Raw genomic sequence first — 20085 nt, 5'->3', positions numbered from 1 at the left:
TGAATGGTTTGAGGTGTATTTGCCACATCATAGCACTGAAAGTTGGTTCAGACACATAAAAGACATGTTTTACTTCCAACTGTTTACAATGTAGGAAAATGGTTAGTAAAAATATATAGAGGTCAGAGGTACTGATTTCCATAAAGAGACATTGATGTAGTAATCTAAATAAGACCCACTTAAGTTTTCAATAAAACTAAACAACTTTGAGTCTTTTATTTATCTGTAACATTTCAGACATTCAGTGATCAAACATTTTACACACAGCTGCATTTATGTATACTGTATAACTTATATTCAAGTTTCTCGAGATGGTTGTCTAGATGACATCTAAAACTAATAAGTAGTGCTGTATTCCATATTTTCAGTTAACTGAAAAGGGGTCCAGCAATGTTTGAAGATGGCTATCTATGATGCTTACGTGTAATGTGCTTTCTGGGACTGTGGTAGCCTGTGAGTCTCATGATAAACACTTGTGCTTTCATAGCCAATGTCATATCTCTCTGTTTCAGATACATTTTAATATGACGTTTGACTCAGTCATCATTCCATAAGGCCTTTGGATTTCTGGCACTCTCTGTTGTGAGACTGATAGTTCCACTGACTGACAAACATGCTTTCAAAGAACACATAATGTAGGGCCTAAAAATTTGAATCTCATCATCTGAGCATGGAATATCAGTATGTTCTATGTATTGAAACAGCTGTCTATAAAGGTCTGACACAACCCTGTTAACATTTGCCCAAAGTCTTTCAATTCGTTGCTTATGTAATACACTGTAGTTTTGAGATTTGAATTTGTAGTGGTCATGTTTTGAAATACTGTACTCATTTTTTCTGTTTGTTCCAGCAGCAGGTGTTAGCTGTGTCTTTATGTGAGTTTGTGGTTCACTGATAAAATGATGCAGTAATGAAATAACTTTTTGTACAGCCTCTCAGGGACTTTGTATCACAGGGTTTAATCTAAGAGCACAGTAGTAGAGCGCAGAGTCTGTGAGCTTTAGTCCACTGATACTAAGCGCAATAGATAGATCAGTTGTTGTTGCTTTAAGTCGAGTGTCAGTGGTGGTACTCTTCCAAATACTGTGTGATTTTGCCCCTTCTTCAAGTAAAGCTTCATTAACACACTGTCTGTATCAGTAAAGCAAAACGTAAGTACTGGTTGACTCATATGAGCATTTCAGAGTAACATCTGTTTCTTTTCTAATAAGGTTGATGTCTTCCTCCATCGGCCCAATTGTATTCGCAAAAACACCTGTATTAAATGAAGTGAAGAAAATAAGAGTAAAGAATTGAAAATAGATGAATAAATAAATTAAATAATAATAATAATAATTATGCATTTTTCCATGTATAATGAAAGTGTACCTGGTGCTACAACAAGATAAATAATAAGATAAAGTGTTATGTGTCTCGCCATTTTCAGTATGAGGCATTGTTGAGCCATTTTGGAACATAGCGGTCTCTGTGTGAAAGTGGTCTCTGAGTTTAGTGTTTACATGAAGAAATTTTGATGCTTGTGGGTAACAACTGACTTAAGACTTATCCAATAGTGTCCCTTACTGGTGAATGCTGCAACTCCGTATTTATCTGCTTTACTGCATTGAAAGCTTATCTAAATTCAATTTTACTGCATTTTTGTTCTTGACATTCATAGGATGTTAATTATTTTACTTCCACTTATGACAGAATTTCTATCATTGCAACATGATCAGGCTTTTTCTACATTTTTCCTCTTCTCTCGTCTATGAATTACAGTTTGGGTAACCCAGTGTAGCTGGGTTTCCTGTCACTGTGGGCTGTAGGGCACAGTAGTAGAGTGTAGAGTCTGATACTGTAGCAGAGGAGATCAACAGATCCACTTTCTTCATTCATTTTTATGTTTGATTAATATTCCAGGAACTGGAGGTTGAGCTTTAGTAACGACTCCATAAGAGTCAAGTATGAGGAACTGTGGAGGTGAACCTGAATACTGTCCATACCAGTGAAGACTGTTAGCAGTTCCACTGTAGTTACAGGAAAGTGTAACACTTTGACCTTCAACAGCAAAAACAAATCCTCTGTTTGGAGTGATGACATCTTCAGCTCTGTTACCTACAAATTTAAGGACAATTAGATAATAGTTTAAAACTATTGTACTAAATCAGTAATCAGTGTAATGAATGCTATGATGCTTTCTCCAGTTACTCTGTTAGTTTTAGTTATATTTCTGTCTTTTTACTGAAAGTGTTACCTGTAAGAGCTGAGAGCAGCAGCACAGTGTAAATGATCATGGTGGTGCAGTACAGAACTCAGTGGAAGAAGAAACATAATGACTTTCAATTTTTCAGCATGCAGTTTAATCTCTATTCTGAACAAATGCTCAGCTCCTCCTCCTGACTGAGCTCATCTATCATATAACGCTACACTAGTTTGCTGACTCTGAAACTCAACATCTGACTTTCCTTTTAATAAGGCTGTTAAATCTTTTGCTTGTACTGAAATAAATGTGTTGTCCAAAGCTATTTAGAATTTTAAGAAAATCAGTTGTGCTGATTGTGGAATTACTAAGAATCAGCTAGATGTTTCACCAGTGTCTGCAAATTGTATAAATAACTTTAGCCCTTCATCCATTCTGTTAGTACATTGGAAATTTTTGGCTGAAGTTTGCAGTTAGTTGTAGTTGCAGAGCATACTATGTATATAAAAATATCTTTCAGAGCTTTAAAAGCTTTAAAAAAGCATTTAAAGAACACTTAAAATATTTAACAAGTTGATATTTCATTAGATGTTTGTGTTTACATTTCTAACACCAACTATTCTAAACAGCACTATGACATCACACACCCATGTGTAAATTGTGATGTCATGCTGGACCAGTGCGATGTCACAACCTTCAGAGCTCAGAATATTACCTTGTCTGGTCAGGTCAGTGAGAAGGAAACTCAAGTCTAATCTAATCTTGTGACAGAAAGTTAAACTGCAGGTCTGATATTAATATAATAACTGCAGATATATTCAGCTCATGTTCTGTGAAATTCCATTAAATCTTCAAATGATCATCCTGAATTCAGGTGCTGCAGGTACAGAGGAAAAGGACACAGGAGAGTTTCAGCCACAGAGTTCCACGGAGAACAATCTGTCTACTATAAAAAAGAGCAGGGAACAGTGATGGAGGTGCAGAGTACTGACACTCCAAGAGGAAAGAAGAGGAGGGGCAATGAACTACCCTAAGAGAGGGACTCATGGACAGAGGAAAGAATTAAGCTAGGGCAGTCCATTGTCCAGTCCACTGTGCAGTGTGAACATCCACACTGATCATTCCTGTGACAGCTGGATCAGGAAAAAACAGTTATAACATTTTTGCAGGTAAAAAAAGAATCTAAAGCACTCAGCTAATGTAAAACAATCTAGTACAAAATACTGATCCTGAGAGGAGAACAGTGTCCCAAAACCTCTTAACTGTTAAAGAAATACAATAAATCTCACAGTATTTCCTTGGTCAAATCTGTTAATTCCTTTGGCAACAGTTTGGTCACTAGATGTCCTGCTGTTTAGGGTGATACATTAGTAGCATGTAAATGTACATTTAGTACATTTATTGTAAAAACTCTGGTAACATTTATTGCAAAATTTACTTTATTTACTTTGTGCTGATGGCAAATGACAAACATTAAAGGAATCTTCAAAGAAAGATTTATAATTAATGTCAGCTATTTCATGTCAACTCTTTGTGTTTAGGGTTTAAAACAAAATGTGTGGTTTGTAAGATGATGTGTACTACTCAGGACAGAGTCTCTCACACACACATACATTTTCAGCATCTGGACTGTCAGTGGAACTGATGTTGATGACTTAATTACAGACTGCACCAAACTCTGTCATTAACTCCAGTGAATATTCATCACTTCTCAGAATGTATTAAGGAAAGTCATTCCATCTCTGAATGTAGCAGAAGAGCTCTGGTTGGGTTGAAGCTGTTTGATAATTGCATTCTAGTGTCACTGATTTTCTTTCAAATTGAGTCACATCTCTGACTGGCTGTGTCTTTCTCTCTTCTCCACTGCAATCTGTGAAAACAGAACCACAGAACTGTAAAAGGAAAGTGATTTTAAAAAGAGCAGATGTCTCAGCCAGTGTCTCATGGGTTATTGTGGCTGAAAGATAGAATGAACAAGAGCAAACAAACTGACTGAAGAAAAATTTGGAGCTCATGCAGCTCAGAACTATTGACTCACACATAATGTGTGTCTCCCCCTTCTGGTTTTACAGAGCTTCATAATCATGACAGTATCTGTCATTTATCATTTGACTGAAGCAGAGTTTAATTGTATCTTTTTTCTTACATTTATTTTACTACATGAATAAGACTTTTTCCCATAAATAAAATGAGCTTTGCTTTTAAGAGTAATGCATGTAGATGTGGTGTCATCAGCACTCAGCAGTACAAACTGAACCCAGCTGACTGGATGCCTGGATTTTCAGCAAAACAGTATTTAAAGATGCAACAGATGTCTTACTAGATTATCTTGTTTTCTTCCTACTAATTATTCAAAACTTGTGAATTTACATAATAGTAGAATCAATGTCTAAAGCAATTTATAACAATGGTTTATACAATTGGTTTATACCATTTATCAGTGGTTTATACCATTTATCAGTCAAAATTTTACTCATTTTAGAATAACAGTAAAGACAAAAAAAGAAATAACGTTATTAGGCAGAGACCAAAAGGTGTTAAACAAACTTTTAAATATCCTACATAGATATCCTTTAGATTATTTTAAAATTCAGTCCCTGTGCCTTGATGCAGCTGCACACAATCTTGTCATTCTCACAAGCGGCTTCATGAAGAGTCCCCTTTAGTAATTTAAAGTTAAATATTTTTGTTTATTTGTTTATATTCTTTGTACACTGTGGCATCCTTCAAATCATTCTACATTCTATGTAATTATGACACTTTATTCTGCGTAGAGGTTTGTATTCAGTCTCTGTAGTGGGAGGTTTTTGTACAGTGTAGCTGGGTTTCCTGTCACTGTGGGCTGCAGGGCACAGTAGTAGAGTGCAGAGTCTGATACTGCAGCAGAGGAGATCACCAGATTCACACGTTTATTCTCTTTAACTTCAGCAGACATACGAGGAGGAAGAGGTTTGCTCATATCCCCTTGTGGGTAAATGTAAAGGAGAAACTCTGGTCTGGATCTGGGAAACTGACGATACCAGTGAAGAGGGTCATTAATGCTGCTGGTACTGTAGCTGCAGGACAGAGTAACTTTATCACCCTCTGAAACATGCATTTCTCCTACAAGTGGCACAATTGTCTGTGCTGATGTGTCTCCTGGAAATGGTATAAATATTGAAAAAATAAAACACTGGAATCTCTAAAACAGCATTCAGAATCTGCCTAGAAATGTAAAATTTACCACATTTTTATTTTTACATGTTGCTTATTGTTTCTTACAACAGTTAAAAAACATTACTATAGTTCTCTTACCTAAGGGCAGTGCTAGGAGAGAAAGGATGGAGAGCAGCATGTTGATAGAGATGTGAAGTGACTGAGAGCAGAGTCAGAGCTGAATGGGATTAGTGTAGCTCTCTGCTGAGATACACAGCTCCACCCATAATGCAGCTCATACACTCAGTCACAATACACTGCTGCCATGACTCGTTTCTCTATCTTCTGATTATTTAGAGTAGGAGTTTACACTGATTCTAAAGAAAAAGGTTTGTTTGTGTGGATAAATCTCTGCTGTCCCTTGCTTCCATGTACTAGGTAGTAAACTACAATTTATCTGCTTTTACTAATTAATGTCTTAGAAATTACATTTCATGGCCATTTATTCGACTTAAAGCTGAATAAAGACACAGAACAACATCACCGCTGATCTTCAGAGAGGGAAACTCAGTACTGAGTTTCCTCTTCAAGGAGGCCAGCGTGTTGATCCAACAAAGGTTTATTCGCTCCTTTTAGTTAAAAAGAGGACTAGAGGGCCACCTTCTGGTGGAGAGTTGCATAAATCTGACAGGAAGCAATGTTTTAGAACTATAGAATGATTTGTAGAAAGAGATGAAGCCTACTGTTGCTTCTTAATGAGTTTTCAATGAATGTTAATTGTCAGAGATATGTGTTTTTATTGTTATAAGTTGTTATTACAGGATTAAGTGGGCTATTGAGCTGCTCTGTCCACACTGGATGTAGACTTGTAATGGTGAGAGTGGATCTTTCAGCTGTAGACGAGGCATCAAATAAATCAAAAATTATTTTTTTATTTATTTATTCATTTACTTATTGTCAGTCTTAGTGCTTTGCATGCTTAATAGACTCAGTACTTACATATAGTTCTGTGTCAACTCTATATAGTTAAAGACTGAGTTTATTGGAGAATTTATTACAGATCAAAATTAATGTCTTACGTCTATTTCATTTTTGCAGGACATCCCCAAGTAGGATTTCACTCACAGCCCCTAAATATTCAGAAAAAAGCTCTGTTACTGCTTCTCAGTTTTCTCAACCTATTACAGTGCAGTGTAAGCTGTCTGAAAATGCAGGCTTGATGTTCCAAATATCAGTTTGTTTCTTATCCTTACTCTAAATGGTAAAACATGAAAGCACATCTAGCAGCTCTCCAACACAAACAGGTCAGTATGTGCCTTTAAATGTTTCTACTGAGTGGTAGCCCTTCAGAATTAAAATAAAGGTGTGCCAGAACAGATAAAATCTGCTTTAATGGTACATTTCTTGCCTAATATGAAAAAGGGAGCCACCAAAACCAGTGAATGCCATGACCAGTGGCACTAGTTCAACCTTATAAAGCTCAAACTCCGCTGGAGCTTCTTTCACCTGTTTTAATTGCCCCAAAATTCACATCAGCTTCCTTTAAGCATTGTACAACCAGCTGACACACAAAACAGCCTGTTTCAGCATGTAGACAATTTCTAGCTGAAATCTGCCCTCTTCTGGAAGATTTCCACAATTACATCTATTGTTTCATTATTTACCTCATAAACAGCACAATATAGCTTTAGCACCATAAACTCACTCAATAGTAGATTCACTCAATAGTTTATTTATAATTATGAGTTCAAGAAAACTAGTGGAGTTCCTCAAGGAAAACAAAAGCATTCTGGAAATGCTGACTATCAGGGCATTCCAGCTCTTTTCAGTGACTCTGATCAATTGGCTTAACTTACCAATAAGAGCTGATTCTTTCAGTTTCTAAACAGCTCTTCATACAGTAACACAGGCAGATTTATTTCTTTATTTATTCATCTATTTATATATTTATTTTTAAAAGTTAGGCAAATTATATAATATTATCTATCATTTAATTTTCAATAAAACCTTAGCTTACCATCTAATTACCTAATAATTAAAAAAACATTGTTTATCATATTAAATACTATTTTCACAATGGTGAAACTTTCAATGTGCAACAGTCAGAATAAAACGTCTCACCATTCTTACTAAAGTTGGCTCTTGAAGTCTGATGGTAAGAAGTTTCCCTGCATTTTCTATCAAAGATACACTGCATGTGATCAACAGTTTACCAAGCAGAGACACAATCAGGCTTGAGTGAGTTTTATGAGTTTATGAAATCAGAGTAGCTCAAAAGAAATCACAAGTTCCCAGTGCTGATCCTAGCCCAGTATTTCCCAGCCCTTTCCTGTATAATCCCAGTGTTTTTTCCTGCTGTAGCACACCTCAGGAATGGCTTGTTAATGAGCTGGTGATTTAAATCAGGTGTGTTGAGAACAGAGAAAACACTTAAAAGTGTAGGGTTGGGAATCTGTGAGGCAGGCAGATTAGCACGACGCAGAAAAATCCATCAACCAATGAACAAACAAAAGCAGAAATAAGTAACAAAATCCTCAGAACTAAGAAGATGCATTTGGATCACAACCAAGAATTACATGAAAAATAACAAACAATAACAAAAGACATACAAACACAACAAGCAATAGGTGTGGGGGACAGTCCAGATCTAGAAGGGTGGGTTCATAATAAATGTTTCATACAATGAAGATGTTTTTAAGTTATAACTGATTAAAACATTTCATGCTCATTGTGCTTTATGAGTGGAGCTCAGTTTTCTTTTGGAATTGATGAAGAGCTTTAAAAATGCATGACAACTGTCGCAATAAGTGTGATAGCAAATTTAACATTAATACAGGATTAAATAAGGCAGGAATGTTTTAAACATTCTGACTGCCAAAAAGTTTTTATACAGTGTAGCTGGGTTTCCTGTCACTGTGGGCCTCAGGGCACAGTAGTAGAGTGCAGAGTCTGATACTGCAGCAGAGGAGATCAACAGATCCACATGGTTTTTCTTTTCATTCACATTTGCAGACACTCCAACAACTGGAGGTTCAGCATTTTGTGTAATGTTAGCTTCAGTGACCAAAATCAGGAACTCAGGTCTGGATCTGGAATACTGACGATACCACAGCAGATCATCAATTGTATTAGATCCAGTGTAACTGCAGGACAGAGTAACAGAATCTCCCTGTAGAACACTGACAGTGGAAGAACTTCTATTCCCTCACCAGACGTGTAACCTGCTGAATAGAATCGTGGAATTGCTGAAACTCTTGTTCACCAAATCAAACCTTTCCTCTGCATGTTTAGGTGATGTGAAATAAATTTTCAGTTTTTCAGATATTTTCTTTATGTTTGATTCTTACCTGAAATGAGAAAAAGAACCCACCAAACACCAAGACATGCCATGACTGGACAGTCGTCTCTCATAGTTCAGTGTTTGTTATACTGTTTGTTGACTTCACTTCATTCAGCTTCCTCTATAACAGCCTAAAAGATTAAAACCATCCAAGTGAGTTTTTAAATGATTTGTAGAAATCTGCCCTCTACTGGAAGATTTCTGTAATTATGCCTCTGTGTATGTTGAGGAAATCCTGCCATACTTTGAAATCACATGACTCAGTGCTGGGTATTTTCCACTGTGAAGCTCAATGAAAATAAACAGCAGTTCGTAAAACTGCAGACTTTCACATTAGCAGTTATTGTGGCAGTTGCTAAAAGGTTTTTGTAACTTTCAAATGCATTTTTTTTTAACTCTTGCCTTTAAATAAATCCCAACTCTGCCAACTTCAGTCTTCTTTTGCATTGAATGTTTTTAAATTCAAAATATTTATTCATAATATATTTAAAAGGGACAACACATCCAATAAACAAGAAAAAAAAGAACACATCAGAATTTCTCCTATATGTGTCATTTAGTTTGTTCTGCACAGTTTAAATTCTATTACACTATTTATAGTTCTGATGTGGGTCCAGAACAACTCTAATCTTCTCACTTTTAACTTGGTTTGTAATAATAAATATTGAAATAGTTTGGATCTAAACCTGCGACTTTTCATGTTTGTCTGCTTGGTTCTTAGAGGTCCTTTACATAGTTTCATTAGCCTGATATTGTAACGTTGGAACAGAAAGCAGACGCTCGCGGTTTAAAGACAAAAAGGAAGCTTTACTTGGGGAATCAGGGATGCACACAGTAGTCAGATAACGAGCATGGGTCAGTTCCAAAAAACACAGCAAGATGAGAATGGCTACCATAACAAACAAGGGCAAAACAGTTCAAAGTCCACAAAACAAGCAAAGGGTCAAAATCACCAATCCGAATAACCAGGCATAAGTACAAATCCAAAAACAGAGTCAGAGAACACGAGAAGAATAAAGTCACAACCAGATAAACAATCAGAAACAAACCGCTCAGTAGTTTCGTAGACAAAGCAATACCTCGCAAAGATTCTAACTAAAGCCCGGGCTTAAATATTATCTAAAACAGCTGCAAAGCATTAGTATTCCGGCGAACTTGAGCGCTGATTGGAGGATGAGGATCTCTCCGGAGTCATATGCTGAGGAGTCTGGGAAATGGAGTTCGTGTCAGAACATGCGAGCGAGGGAACTAGCTCCGTCTGATGAGTGGCAGGAAGCGTGACAGGTGTTAGCTAATAATCATAACTTTGTATTTTTGTGATGGGATAATGCTAGGAATCATGTCAGTCTAGAGTTTGCGTTATGTTTGCATTATTTATTATTGATTTAAATTGAGTTCACACCTCACACACATTTTTAATGTAAACAAGTGGAACAGCAATCATTTAAATATTTCAACATTTAATTTCATTACACAAGCCAAATTTGAGAAGCAACCATCTCCTGTAGTTTGATTGTAAGGCTTAAAACTGACTCCTGAAAGGTGTCCTTATTGAACCTTTAGCGGTGTTTTTAGAGAGACAAATCCAGGCTAAAAAAAATCCTGCAGTGTGTAACAAGCACTTTCATTCCACTACTCAGAGAGGAAAATGGCAGCCATTTTAAAAATTCAAGAGGCTAGCAAGATTTTGAAATGAAGACTCCAGAGTGACAAACATATACATTTTGGTGTTTGTATCCACATTTGAAAGATTATTACAGTCATCTGCTGCTCTATGATTGGCCCTGGTTAATTCCCCTGGTTAAAACTAATGTTTCTCTGAATAATTATGTTTTTAACACATTTGGACACCCATGGTTTGATATTAGGAAAAGTAGAAATCTAATTACTAAATGTTTACAAAAATGTATACATGCAGAGACAGTTTCATTAAGTTCACCCAAATTGAAGCAAACATTCTTAAAAAAAATCCTTATCAGTGCAAGTTTAACAGTCCTTCTCTGACCAAACTGGAACCAAATGTTGCTAAGGTTTTGTTATTTTCAGGACAGAAGACCGGAGCCAAATAAACAACATTGTTACCAGACATGCTACGAGGAGCTCTACGCAAGGATGTAAAGTCCCTTAATTGAATTATAGCAAAAGTCCAAACATTTCATATGCCTACTGAAACAAGTGACAGTGTTACTAAGCAACTTTCCAGGCTTACAGTGATTTAAGCTACCCATAACAGTTAGGCATGTCCAGTGTGATACTCTGTAATCTATGTGCTGTTTTCACAATAACTCATGTTGCAATGTCCACATTTGCCTTCGGGTGAAGATAAGTGTAACACAAGTGTAAAAATATCTCTGGAAATTCTTGGGTTGATAGAACAGCCATAGAGAAATGGATAAACGTTAATTGTCTGGAGTGCAGTGAAGTTCCTCAGGAGTGCTAAATAACCATAATGGCTAAATAACATTTAGGGAACCCTAAAGCCCTCCTAACACTGGCCTGTCTATGCCCTGACACTGTGTGGTGTTCAATACATTTGAAACAGACTTTAACAGTTATTTAGTTTGATGAAAGGTGAGCTACTTTAGATGGTTCTGGGGCCTTGTGGTTGGTTTTAAATAGGAACAGGAAACTGGATATAAACAGGAAGCTGTTGGTTGACTGAAATGGCAGCAAGTTGTGGTGTTATATGAAATAAGAATTCACACTTTCTCCTTGACGATGGAGTCATAAAAAAGTCTGAAGAGTACTGTCAATTCTTGAAAAATCATTTCTCACCTTGGATGAAAATGAAGCTCCATCACATGCTTCACAGCATTCAACAACAGGATTAAATGTAAATGCTTCCCAGAAGTCAGGGTTATGGTTTGCCCTGTTTGTTCCCCCACTGTATCTAATTTGGAAGTAATAAAGAGTTTCAGCTTTAAGTAAGCTACTGCAGAAAAACATTGCTGTCAGCCATTGTATTTCTATCTGGATATTTCAGGTGGTTTTCAGCGCACCAGTGTTTAAATATGAAGCTCCAGTTGTGATTAAAAGATCTAACTAATTTTTTGCAAATTTGGCACCTGCAGTGCTCTTTTAATGCAAAGGCTGAAATGGGTTTTGTGAAAATGTAAAAAGAAATGTGAACAGTGCATCAAGTCATCAGATTGCAAAAAATGGTGTCTTGGCAATAAAAAATTTCTTAAAAGTAGTTGACACATCTATTATTTTTAATTTTGAGATTATGTTAAGATTATTATAAGATTATTTAAGTTAAATAATAGTTAAGTTCTAAGTAATTTTAGTGATTCAGATTATCTCACTACATTGGCAGATTCACTAAATTGTCTGTTCGGTTGCCAAGAAACCATTTTTTGCAGTGCAAGTAAGACAAAAGTGAGTCATAAACCTTTTTCATGTCCTTTGTATGAGTATGCTTTTGCTTACAATGACAAGGCTTAAGTTTTTAACTTTGTTGTTTTTCCTCATTTTTGCACATCATAAGCTTTTTGATTTAATCTCAGTCATGTCATCCTCTTTGTGTGCGTCCACCATGCCAGTATGCTTTAGTCTTGAATGATTAACATTAGGTTAATGTTATTCAGTTTGCAGTTTTTTTTCTTTGTCTGTGTACATCTCAGCTGTCTGATTTTAACTTAGTTACATTGCCTTAATTGGGCAAATGTTGATGCATGTTCTATAGTGAAGGGTGTTGCGGTGTTGGTTGTGTTTATGTGAATCTTGTGTTTTGTATAATGATAGAGTGGAAGCATTAAATAGGTTGGGTGATGACTGCATTCAGGAATAGGCTACAGCCCAGTGTTATGACACTGCTGGACACAGCGCATTTGGGAATTGTATCTACCATGTGTCTATGCCATGGGTTAAAGGGTACATTGTGAATGTACTGGAAAAGATAATGTACATCATTTGTAAATAGGTAAACGCACATTAACAACTATACATACACTTTCATTTATAAGCATTTGTTAAGTTGCAAATTCTGATGAATTCATATTTGGTCATAGCTATTAATAGTCACTTAATAGAAGGTTATTATAAAGCATTATTGGATAATACTGTCATGTCATGTCACTTTAATCATGTCAGTCTACAGTTTTGATTGCTTTTTGCAATATATGTATTATTGATTAGATTGGTGTGCCAACTATATGCACATTTTAAATGTAAAGAACAATTATGACTTTAACTTTACACTAGCATATTTTGAGAGGCAATCATCTGCCTACACACCCCCAGACTTATTTTTTTTTGGTGAAACTTTATTTTGAGTGTTCCTTTTTAAATAAAAATGCACAACTGACTCTCAGTAACATGTCAAAAACATATGAGGGTTATGATGTGGTTTTGGGTTGAAGTTTAGAGGTTTAACGTTAGGATTAGAAATAGGGCCAGGGTTAAGGTTAGGTTTTGGGTAAGGTTGTGTAAGGTTATGTTTTGCATAATGGAAGAAACATATGAACAGTACTTTTATTTAATGCATTTATTTAAATTATGTAATAAATCAACAATACGTCTAGGAGATATTACTTCAATATAATCAGGTGCTTCAGTACTGCTACTTCACTGACATGTTGTTGATGTGTTACTGATCATCTGTTGAGAGTTTATTAATCATCTACAAAGGACCACTCCAAATAAAGCGATACCATTTTTTTCAGTAGTGACAAATACAGGATGAAAACTTCCTGCAATGTGCACGGAGTGTAAATATTTTTTATGTCTGCCACATGTGTATTCACATTTTTGTGCTCAGTGAGAGTGTAAGAACAGATAATACATTGTGGTTTGGATATTACTTTGATCTCCTTGTGTTCAAAGCAAACAGAAGGTGTCAGAGTTTTTGTCTCTGAGACTTTGTATCACTGGGCTTCAACTTGTAGGGCACAGTAGTAGAGAGCTGTATCTGCCAGTCTTACTTCTCTAAGAGTGAGCTCAGTGGATGTTCTGGTTGCAGTAGACTCAAATCTTCTGTCTGCAGTGTTGTCAACACCACTCCTTGATCGAGCTCCTCTATACAGTAAATACTGTAGAGCTCTGTTAGGATACTGTCTGTACCAGTAGAGATACACATAATCACTACTTGTTTCATAAGAGCATTTCAGTGTAACAGATTCTCCCTCTTTTCTAACAACATCAGTGTCCTGATCTACTGATGGTCCGATTTGATCAGCACCAAACACACCTGAAAGAAAAGTAGCAGAGAAAGAATATTAGATATGTTAATAAAGTATCATTTTTCAATTATTTCTAAGCACATGTTCACAGTGAGTACCTGATGTGATGATGAGAATGATGAGGAGGTTTCTCTTCATTGTGAATATGATCAGATGGAGTCAGTAGTGTGTTTAAGCTCTCAGTGCTCTAATGCTGATCTGTGTGTTAGTGTGAATCTCTCTGAAGTGAGTGCAGTTATGAGAAACTACAACAGGAAACTCCTGCTCTGGGCAGCGGATCCACTGTGCTTTCTGTCTTTGTGGGAGAGAGATAATTACAAGCAAAACCACAAGCAACCAAAAGAGGTCAATCAGTAAATAATATAGAGTGTGCAATATAGAGTCTTTTTGTAACTGTTAGATTTTTATGAGGTAAAACAAAGTTTCAATTAAAGTATTTCTTACTGTGTTTACTCTATGGTATGGTCCTTTGTGGAACGGGGATAGAAAGGGAAAGAGGGGAAACTCCAAGCCTTCTTGGAGCAGGGGCTGGAAGGGGAAGGAGAGCTCCTGTCCTCCTTGGAGCCGGGATCGGAGGATGAGGGGAAATGAGAAGGGGGCTCCTGCCCCCATGCCAACCCAAGGGGTGCCACTCCACCAGCAGGCTCCTGGCCATCCAATGGTTGAGCACCTCCTGCTCCTCAAGCTGCTCCACTAAACAGAAGCCATGGATGATTGCAGATGTGCACGAACTGCTGAAAACCTGTAATGCTGCCTTCAGGTCAGATGACAATGCAACTCTCAGCACAGCAAGAGCAAGAGCACAGAGAATCCCCTGACACTTTCTAGACACCAGAGACACGCTGCGTATGTGGCTGGGCATTCAGGCCATCACTGATTATGAAGTGACATCACAGGTGATGATGCCTCACTCCCAGATGGACTGGATGATTTCAACATGTGGTTTGAGGCAAAGAACAACCAGCCAGTGAGGAAGACCACTTCAATTTCCACCAACCAAATACTTCTATCCACAGTACATTTTAGGGATACTTTTTCCAGAGTTGACCATCAGAAAGCTATTGGTCCTGACAACATTTCTGGTTCAGTTCTCTGTAAATGTTCTGACCAGCCTGGAGATGTCCTAACTAAACATCTTCAACATTTCTCTGAGCCAGGCAGTTGTCTAAGATGGCTTCAAAACAACTATCATCATCACACTCCACTGTACATCAAAGGTTAAGCTGTGGAGTCAAAAGCTCCAAGATCCTTGGTGGCATATCAATGATGACCTCACCTTGACCCTCTACACCAACTGAGGGTCCTCCCTTCCATCCTCACTGCATTGTACAGGGAAAGAATAGAGAGCATCCTGACCAACAGATTGAGAGGATAGCTGTGAAGATCATCGGGGAGTCTTTTATTCAATTAAATCCAAATAAGTTGAGTGTAATATAAAAAAGTATATAACAATAACGTAGCAACATTAAATAACAATGTAAACAGTCTGTTTTTTTTTTCAAGGCTACAACACACACAACCCCAAAAGTCCCTCTCTGTCTAAACGTCTCCCAGGTCTCCCTCTGTCTCCCATGTTCATTCCATATATATCAATGTTAATTCCATATATATCAACATTCATTTAAAATATCTCAGTATATATATATATATATATACAATGAACTTTGATATATATGAAACAGTTCCCCCAAACAGACTGTTTACATTGTTATTTAATGTTGCTATGTTGTTGTTCCTCAGTTAGTGAATGTGTTTACTGTGTTATTTTGTGTCCAGCTCAGAGTTAGGGAGATTGTATTTGTGTATGGTGACCATCAGAAGAAAGAGTAGGGCTAGGAGTGACCTACCTCAATTTTCAGTTGAGGTATATATCAAAGTTCATTGTATATATATCAAAGTTCATTCCATATATATCAATGTTCATTGTACATATATGAATGTTGATTCCATATATATCAATGTTCATTGTATATATATGAATGTTCATTCCATATGTATCAAAGTTCATTGTATATATATGAATGTTCATTCCATATATATCAATGTTCATTAAATATTTCCTGTTTGGCTTGCCATAATACATCCTGCGATGGACTGGCGACCTGTCCAGGGTGTATCCTGCCTTCCGTCCAATGACAGCTGGGATAGGCTCCAGCACCCCACCGCAACCCAGAAGGATAAGCGGTTTAGATGATGTATGTATGTATGTATGTATGTATGTATGTATATATATGTATGTCCTGTCTGCTGCAGGACGCTGTGGTGCTTCTCTACCTGGGTGCAGTATAATCTGTAAAACTATTAGTATAAAAAACAACTGAGCTCTACAAACAGCCTTATCCATAGTTTCATTAGATGACTTTTAGACTGTTTTGGCTGAATGTTAAATTAATAATGTTCTAAAGTAGATTCTTAAAATGTCGCTATTAGTCCTTAGACATCAGCAAAGAAGACAGCAGCCAGTCTAATGCTAACAATGGCAAAAGAAAGTAAATTTAACTGCTGGGCTAGCTGATTATAGTTTTTAAATCTATGTCATTAAAAAAGTCTGATCTCGTACCACTTCTTTTTTAAGCTTTTTGTCTCCATGTGTCTCTGCTGTGATACATTACATGTAACAATACAAGTATTAATAGACTTTCTTCAAAAGTTCAAGGTTGCCTACAATATATATATGCCCCATTCTATCAACTCTGCCCCATTCTATCATTTATTTATTGAAATATTTTTATCATGTAAATATAAACAGAATATTGCAAATATGCCAAATCAAAGTAAAAATGAAAAATTCAAAAGATTCAAGAGGCTTCAATTCTAGTCATGTCTTTTCTGGTTGTGGGGCATGATTTTATAAGGGTGATTCCTACAGTTAGCATACAGTCATGCTTCCCTGCACCCTGAAAATATGTAAAATCCAGAATCTTATACTGAGTGAAGAGAGTGGAAAGGAGTGAACTCCAGATCCACAAGAATTGCCATAGACATTTACCAAATTGAAGGATCAGTCCTTTGTGTGAATTACTGATGATACCAAAGCAGGTAATCAGTACTATCAGTTCCACTATAAGTGCAGAACATATCAGAATTTGTCTGCAGCACATTTGTTCAGTTTCTAATTATATTTAAATGTTGTTTGATCTGCACAAACATTACAAGGCACCTCTTATGATTACTTTGAGCTGATGATATGTGACCTAAATGATTTGTTTGTGACATACAGTACCTGAGACTATTATGAGAATCAGTAGCAGTGCTCTGTGTGTTGAAAGTTCAGTGAGGCCAAGGCTCAGAGCTCAGACCTCCCTGGAGCCCTAAGCAAAATTCTGCACAGAGGTCCTTTTACGTGACCCGAGAGCAATTCCCACACCTGACACCCCAGTGTTCCAACATCAATTTTTCTCCATTTGTTGGTCTATAATTAAGTAGACCTATGGAGATACAAACAAACAATATTTATCAATCAATCCATATTTACTCCTCTACTGACAAACTTAAGCATAGCACCTGAAAAATTATGGATAATACTATTATTAATTTCAAACTGGTTTCCTCAGATTTTCTTTTATACATTTTCAATAATAAAATGGTATTACTAGATATACTATGGCTTGGCTGAATACTCGAAGGTTACTATTTACTGAGAGATATGCATGTATATTGTCCAGTATGCCCAGGTTTTTCCTGACTGTATTATGGTGGGTATCATAAAAACTATATATATATATATATACTATATACTCTATTTTAAGAGAGTAGACTTCCTGGTTTATTTTTGATATATAAAATTACATACATAAGAAAGTAATATGACGGATGGGACTGTGTGATAGATTGGAGTGCCAGCCAGGTTTGTGTATCTAACAGACCTGGAAACTGTAGCTGGGAGACCTTTTGACTCAACTAAGAAATTTGAGTTGGTGCCCTCAAGTTGAGTCAACTAAAGAAAAGCCATGTAATCAGTTACTAGATCATTTTAAGTTCAGCAGACTTCTCATTTTTTTACAATGTACAAAGGAGTGTGCATATAAATGGCACCTCTGTAATAAAATACTTTTATGTTTATTATGTTTGAATAAACACAATAATAATAAAATAAAATAAAACTAGCAGCTGACAAAATGCAATTATGCAACTAACTAAAACTACCTTTCATGTCCTGTTAATAGCATGTCTACATAAATCTTTTGATAAACAGTGTCAGTGTTTGTTTGACCCTGTGCATCACTAAGTTCACCCTCAGATTGCAAACTTTGCCAGCTAACATCTCTCAAGAATCCTAGCATAAGAATGAATGTCATGAAGAACTTGATAATTACCTGCTAGATCTGGTGTGTTTTTGCAGAGAAAACTATGCTGGACAGTGGATCCTCAGGACTGGAGTTTAGAACCACTGATGAACATCACTGACATTCTGGTTTTTTATCCACGTTGGAGGAACACTATTACATGACACTTAGGGGCAGTATTGGCAAGGTTACTGGAGAAGAGATTAATTTTGAAAAGTCTGAGTTTCACTAATATTCTTTCTCTATAGGAAGCTACAGCCTGAGTATAGAAAGGACTCAGATGGAAAAGTATGAAGTCCAGCAGTGCTGATTCCAAAAATGTTAAAGTGTTCTAATTAATATATATATATATATATATATATATATATATATATATATATATATATATATATGTATAGTAGTCCTGGTGATGAGTCAGGATCTTCTGGTATCATCATAGTTTGGTTTACATATTTGTGGACGATGGTTGAATGTGATGATGTCACAGTGGCTCTCAGAAAACAGTAGTACAAAGAATACACTCTCTCTCTCTCTCTCTCTCTCACACACACACACACACACACACACACACACACACACACACACACAGCTTCTGGACTGTCAGTCGAGCTGATGACTTTTAAAATCTTTAGGAACTGAGTGATTAAATTAAACTAAAAGTAGAGTTTGAGATTTGTGAATATCATTTGTGTATCATACTGTCATATTAGAGTTCACAGCACTACACTACAGAGACATACAATGTACTAATTTTGTCTAATAATGTCTAATTTCTGTCCAGTGTAAATAAGAACTGTATTCCCTTCATGGCTGCTTTCATTCTGGCACTGTAGGGATGTAGAAAATATTTTATTTTTGGTAGAGAAATGGAGAAACTTAAAAATGGTGTTGCCGCCTTGTGGTACATAATGTCACATTGCGTTGGTGATAAACAGTTTTATAGACGAGGGTGTCTTTAGTTTCTTCTTCTTCTTTTTTTGTAATGCATTCAAGGGTTAACTTATTGTAGTCACACAGTCTTTATACTAGGTGTAACCTGAGTTGAACTGTCACATACACACAGGTTTTTGTACAGTGTTGCTGGGTTTCCTGTCGCTGTGGGCTGCAGGGCACAGTAGTAGAGTGCAGAGTTTGATACTGCAGCAGAGGAGATCAACAGATCCACACGCTTTTTGTCTTCATCCACTTCAGCAGACATACGAGGAGGAAGAGGATCACTCTTAATCCCCTGAGGATAAATGTACAGGAGAAACTCTGGCCTGGATCTGGGTAACTGTCGATACCACTGAAGAGCGTAATTAGTATAACTGGTACTGTAGTTGCAGGAGAGAGTAGCATTATCACCCTCTGAAACATGCATTTCTCCTGCGTGTGGCACAAATGTCTGTGCTGATGAGTCTCCTGGAAATAAAAACATTATTGAAGAAAATAAAACACTAATTTAAAATTTGACATCGACCCCACATTTATTTGTACAATTAAAGGAATTTGTTGTCATCACACCTTCTATGTTATCTGTTGTAACACATTTTGTGATAAATTATCTGTTTTAAAAAAAAAATAATAATAATGTGTTGTCTTGTATCTAGTTAAAGATACAATGTTGTTTTAAATGTTCATAATGTTGTTGAGAGTGTGTATATTTCTTAGTCATTAAAATTCTCTTACCTAAAAGCAGTGCTAGGAGAGAAAGGATAGAGAGCAGCATGTTGATAGAGATGTGAAGTGACTGAGAGCAGAGACAGAGACAGAGCTGAATGGGATTAGTGTAGCTCTGTGCTGAGATACACAGCTCCACCCATAATGCAGCTCATATACTCAATCACAATGTACTGCTGTCATGACTCATTTCTTTATCTTGTGATTTCAGGTACAGGTTTGCCCTCATCTCATTTTATCATTTTTTAAGGCTATGTCATTCATGTTCTTTATTTCTGTGTAAAAAATATTTGTATTATTTAAAAA

General features: G+C 36.5%; 1 gene segment (V, D, J or C); it reads right to left on the bottom strand.

Moving 5' to 3' along the window:
- Positions 1–4483: 4483 nt before the first annotated feature.
- Positions 4484–19851, bottom strand: LOC118803942. The segment is given in 2 exon segments: positions 4484–5317; positions 19789–19851. Coding segments are annotated over 2 exon segments (417 nt in total).
- Positions 19852–20085: the final 234 nt, after the last annotated feature.

Source organism: Colossoma macropomum, unplaced genomic scaffold, assembly GCF_904425465.1.
Source record: "Colossoma macropomum unplaced genomic scaffold, Colossoma_macropomum, whole genome shotgun sequence".
Lineage (NCBI taxonomy): Eukaryota > Metazoa > Chordata > Actinopteri > Characiformes > Serrasalmidae > Colossoma > Colossoma macropomum.
Note: the sequence above shows the minus strand (reverse complement) of the source record. Positions and strands in the feature narration are given on the sequence as shown.